General features: G+C 38.9%; 1 protein-coding gene across 1 annotated transcript in view; it reads right to left on the bottom strand.

The window, feature by feature from the left end:
- Positions 1–377: 377 nt before the first annotated feature.
- Positions 378–6,000, bottom strand: part of ASXL3 (ASXL transcriptional regulator 3) — a 131,238-nt gene continuing 125,615 nt past the window's right edge. Inside the window, exon 12 of the mRNA XM_032222964.1 lies at positions 378–5,178. Coding sequence (XP_032078855.1) covers positions 1,576–5,178 — 3,603 coding nt within the window. The 3' untranslated portion in view covers positions 378–1,575. The remainder of the gene's footprint in view (positions 5,179–6,000) is intronic.

The raw sequence follows: 6,000 nt of genomic DNA, 5'->3' as shown, positions 1-6,000 counted from the left end.
ATTCCAGCTCATTAAGCAAAAAAGGAAAATGAGTTTCATGTTTAATATGGCCCCACAAAAGTATAATGTCCAAACAGTAGAGCTTTACTAATAGTTAGAAGTGCCTGGAAGTCGTATATAGTTTAATAATAAAAGAGGATAAAATACATATAATATACTAACGTACATTTTAATGTTATACTTATTTTTAAAATCCTCATTATGTTAAAACTTGAGAATATAAAATAAATGTCAAATTGTTTATTTCAAATAAGAACCATTTTGATATTTTTTTGAAGCATCTTGCTATTAAAAGCCTTAATACCAGAGGTAGGGAGAAAGTATCTGTTTTGTGAATGGATTACCAGGCATGAAGTTAGTAAGGTTCTACTACGTGGGTAAGAAGGATATCTTTCTCTAACATTTATTAAGTTCTGGTGATTAAATTCATGTGATAGCATGCAAGTTGCTTCCATTTTACCTTTTATGTTTACTTCCTCATTTTTAAGATAACCATGCATCTCCTTATTAAATTCCATATTTTAACCCTTTATAATACTTCTCTTCAGTAAAAAGAACTTAGCAATTGCTACAGTTCTTCTCAAATAGTTTGGTGGCTATATATTTTGTATATAACTAACGTAAACTACTAGTAAATACAATATTGAGAGTAAGATTTAGTATCTCTTTAAAATCTCTTCATTCCTCTACAAGGCTATATAATATTTGTGGGGTAAGCTGTGTTAACAGACAAAAATGTTTAAAAATAAAAGTTATTTAAAAATATCCCAAGTTGTAAACATATTTAAAAGGACTATAAATCATACAATTGCTTTGCTCTTTTAAATCTTCAGAAACAAAGAATCGCTTTGAAAATGGTATCCCTTCTCAAAACATCCTTATTTAGATATAAAATGGTGCATACCATGAATATATGTTAAATATCTCATTTTAGGACAAAATTATAAGTGAAATTTGAGGAAGATAAATGAATTAATAAATTCTATTATAATAGCTGTACTTCTTTCCCATCTCCCGAACTTCTAAAGCCATGAAACTTGAAACTTGTTGCTAGGTTTAATTATACTCTAGTATAACAGCTTCTTAAGAAGGGATCAAATTACCCACATTAGCTGCCAATGGATCAAAGTCAATCACTGCAGGCAATCTTGACTCCAGGTGCGCAAAACCTGCCAAATGGCTATTGCAATGATAGTCTGCTAAGGGAACCTGACTTTCATTCTTTTTGATCCTTCTTTTTTCCCCCATGGGTTATGGCCATGCCACATTCATCTGCTATTTCATGCACAGAAACACAGGACACTTTGTCGTTCTTTACACTGGGAAGATCGAATTATAAATGGTAAAAATTAAAATTATGCAGTAAGACATGAACAATGCTATATTTTAAGACAGTAAGAATGCTGGACACTTCTTAAAGGGGAATTATCAGGGAGAGCCATGCAAGCCAAAATCACTCCATTCCAAAGGATCCCTAGCAACTTTTTCTTTTTATCCAGATACAATATGGCCTACAGAATTCCAATTATTCTTTTCTTTTGCTTTCCTGTGTTACCAAGGAATGTGCTTTGGATTCTATCGAACAACTAAACAAGCTACACATAATTTGGAAGGACCTATGCAATCATCATGGCAGAAGGCGCCACAGCCCTTGCATACTATCATGGCTTTCAGCCTGCAAGAACATTTCAGTTCCAACTCATCTGCGCTGCTGCTGTCGGCAAATTTCTGAACTGGGATTTGGGCATTTTGAATAGGTAGGCTTGTGGTTGTAGTTGAACTACTCCCTAAAATCCCAATAGATTTTTCAATGGCAGAGGTCGCCCTTTTGAAACTTGTGCTACCAAAGTGTATTGTAGGGTAATTGCCACGCTGCTGCTGCGCCTGTATTTTTGGAGCAGTTAATGGGGCAAAAGGCTTCTGTGATTCTGAAAGTAAATAGGAAGGGAAGTCAGCATTTTTCAATGCAAAAGCTTTCAACTGTTCTTTGACTTCATTCTGATCATAGGAAGGTTGTTTCATGCCTAGCTCACAGCTGCTGCTTAAGCCTTCCTCCAAAGAAATGGGTTCTGATTTTATATTGCTACAGACATTTGCCGGCTGAGGCCAACTAAGTCTTTTGGTGGTTTCCATAGTAACTCCTGGTTGTTTGTGATCAGATGGAGCTTCTGCATTGGGAGGGGGAGGAGGGGGTGGGGGATGCCCTAATGATTTATTCTGCAGAGTTTGTGAGGCACTGGGGATGTCATCACTTTCCTTAATTTGAACGTTTGGGGAAAAAACAGTTGCCAGTCTCAGCTGGTGAGGTGCTGTAGACATATTGGCCTCTCCCAGGGCCTTGTGCTCTAGGTTCCTGCTGAAAGCAAAAGAACTGCAGCCAGATGGGGCTTTTAAAGTTGCCTGCATCAAAGTGGCTGTAGTAACAGGGCCTCGGGCGGCCATTGGCATTTGGTAGAAATGCGGTTGATGGGAGGTACTTGTTTCGGTGTGGAAGCTGCCATTTTTCTCTACACTAAATAAGCTCTTCTGGAAACTACATGAGGGCAATGGTCTTTTCTGCTGCTTAATCTCCGGACTGTTAGCTATTCTGCTTTGAATGGTGTGCTTGCTTGGCCACTCCTGTTTAAATAGTTGACCATGTCCAAGTTGATTCACGCTAGAAGTGATTATACAAGGAGTCACTTTAATATCTGAATCCACTGAAGGCTTCCCAGGCTCACATTTAATTTCTCCAGCTGTCCTGGCTACTCTCTTTTTGGGATGATTTTCACGTTTGCGGATTTGTATCGGGGGTATATTTATGGCTGCAAAATCTCTCCCATCTGCATTTGGGGAGCTGGAAAGATTTTCAACTGTGTTTCGCTCGGATGTGACTGATTTACACCTGGAGGTAGTTTGCAAAGGCAAAGGAAGTCGACTGATTTCTAGTTTGGCCCCTAGCCTGGGCTGTGGCAATACTTTTTCCAATGGCAAGTTGCCTTGCAGTAACTGGGTCACTAGAGGATTATTGGCTTCTACTGATGACAAGCGGCAACTTGAGGTTCCAGCATTTGTAACTCTTTTCAATGTCTCCGTTGTCAGTGCCAAAGAGGGCTCTATGGAATCGGTTACAGATCTCTTAGAGCTCTGAACTGGCTGTGAACTTGGGGCTATTTCTGCCGTTTGCACAGGTATTTCAGGTCTTACAAAATCTTCCATGTCCATCCTAAAGCACTTGTCAGATTCATTTCTTTCTGACTTAACAGGCAAGGCTATGCTTGTCACGACATTTCTTGTATGCATCTCATGCAGATGCACCAAACCTGAAGGCTCTGTTTTCACATTTTTTAAACAATTATTTTCTGAATATTCCTTATGTTTAGTAGGGTTAAGGTGACTGACCAAAGACTGCTCAGTATTCATTACCTCATTGTCATTCCAACAGATTCGGCTGTTAGGATTATATCGGTTGGTACAGATACTTTCTGCTTCCCTCTTGAAAGTTAAAGGCTCTTGAAACTGTTCTGAGAAACCTTGGGTTGGAGGAACTACATCCAACTGCTTATCTTGAGGCCCAAGAGGCATTTCTCGAATAGCAGTACACGCTGCTTGTAAATGCTTGCCATCTTGCTGGGTTGGACCATTGTTAAAACCAGAGCTGGGCTCCAAATTTTCATTATTAAGTAGCTCTGGCCTACTTATGACAGACACTTGTGGACATGTTATGTTTTGTAAAGCAGTTTCAATCCTAATCGGCCTGTTTTGCGCTTCCACGCTACTATCTGTACTTTCCATGGAAAGACCCAGAGACAAGCTTGAATTCATTGTTGTCATTGTGTGATCAACAATGACTTTACAAGGAATGGATCTATTTGCAGGTGCCTGTATATATCCTACTGAGGGTTTACCAGGCATATCTAAACGGCTCCTCATTCCTGAATTTCTCTCTATGCCATCAGCACTCATTTTGGTGGAATTCTCATAAGAATTTACAGTCATCATGTTGCTGGCAAAAATAGAAATGGAAGTCCTGCCAATGGAATCTCCTACTGAAAGTGCCTCATTTCCATGTAAAGCTGCCCTAACAGAGATGCTGTTTGACAAAGCACTTGGGTCACTGCACCCAGTTAGGGATATCTTATCCGAAGAATATCTACTTATAGATCCCCCTGGAGGAATCAAAACAGAGCTGCCAGACAGGTGATCTGATAAAGTACTTGCAATACATGTTGGCACCGTGGTATACTGACTTGAAATTGCACTAGTTGCATTGCTACTTGGCCTTGGTAATATTTTCTTCTCTAAGGAATCTGACAAGACGGTAGTGTTGGCTGTGGCTGGAGGAGCGGAGTTTTCATGACATTTTGGCACAATAGAAACAAATGGAGTGTCAGCCCGTTGGATGGATTTCAGCATAGTTATATTGCTAGTCTTCATGTCTGTACTTTCAACAGACATCAAAACAGAGGGCTTATCAACTGCACCAGCAAAAGAAAGTTCCTTAATTGTTCCTGACTTAACAGTGCTACACACAGAATCAGGAACTGAGTTTTTCTTATATAGGACTGAAATACTTTCTGGAGAGGTAGAAGATAGCATTTTCTCACAAAAATGAGGCACAGATATGCTTTCATCAGAATTTTGAACAGTGATATCAGTGCTAGTTTCTGGCAAAGAAGTGGCATTAAGAGAGTGCTGCAATAAAGCAGTAGCTTCACGAAGGTGAGCAGATTTGTTGCTAGGAGATCGACAGTTAGGATTAACTATAATTACACCAGTAGAACCTTCAATCTTTGTTTCAGAAGCCACAGAGATCTCCACAACTGATGGAGCTTCTTTCAAGGCCTGCTGAGACTTGCTTTCCTTGTTGCTTTGGAGCAAGTGGGCTCTTGCTTGGTGCTTTGCAAACAACTTGGCCTTTGTTTGCTCCTTGATGTGGGCCAACGTTCGGGTCTTCCCACCTTCACAGGGGCTCCCTAGCCCTCCAGAAACAATGCTTGCAGCTGCAGCAACTGCAGCAGCTGCTGCTGCTTCCCTCTGAGCTCTGGCTTGCTGGGCTCTTGCTTTGATATCTGCAAGAGTTCTGGCCCCAGTGTTTCTCCCGCTGCTCACGGAGGTACTTGGAGTAGCCTTAGGTTCTGGTTTGGAAACCGGCTGGCTCTTGATGATAAAGGGTGGGCCAATTTTTGAGAGTTGAATCTGAATGGGAAAAGAAAACATATTAAAACTGTATTAGAAAATCATAATTTATGGTGAACAGCTTTAGGTTTTTACCATATGATGGTGAGAATTTTTATTTAGCATAAGCAATGTTAAAATTCTATATATTATTAATCACCCCCTCATTAATATATTGCTTTATGAATTGGAGGAAATAATATTTGCATTGTCAGGAAATAATGAGTTTAGTTTCAAGGTCCTTTACTATTTTCCAGCACATGTATTTATGCTCCATGTCTCTTTTTGTACAGTTTGCTTTTCACAATCATATTTTCTGATTTTCATTGTATTCAGAATATAGGTATTTGAAAAAACGATTTCATTGAATTTTCTATAGGTTTTGAAAAATTAGAAGTCAGAAAAGCATTTCCAATTATTTTCATATATCAAAGTTCAATTATCTTAACCCAACAGTCGGTAGTATCTGAATGAACACCACTTCTGTTGAGCTCTGTTACAAGGAACCATGCATATGCAGTGACTAAATAAAGCAAACAAAGCAAGAATGCAACATTTACTGTTTATACCCTTCTACAACTTTTGTATGTCTGACTATCTAAGTAACTGACAAAACTCCACAAAGCCCGGAGGATAGCAAGCTTTTATCTCTTATATGACTTCTCTCATTTATAGTTAGTGATTCCATTATTTTCATTGCATAATATAATGCATCTTAAGAACCAGAGGCATGAATGACACAGTTTATGATTTTACAAATGTTACAGTGAACAATTTTCCTTTTTCATTAATGCGTTGCTCAATGACAAACAAACATTTGCAAAATACTATTGACAATTTCTA

The sequence above is a fragment of the Thamnophis elegans genome, chromosome 8 (assembly GCF_009769535.1).
Source record: "Thamnophis elegans isolate rThaEle1 chromosome 8, rThaEle1.pri, whole genome shotgun sequence".
Taxonomy (NCBI): Eukaryota; Metazoa; Chordata; class Lepidosauria; order Squamata; family Colubridae; genus Thamnophis; species Thamnophis elegans.
Note: the sequence above shows the minus strand (reverse complement) of the source record. Positions and strands in the feature narration are given on the sequence as shown.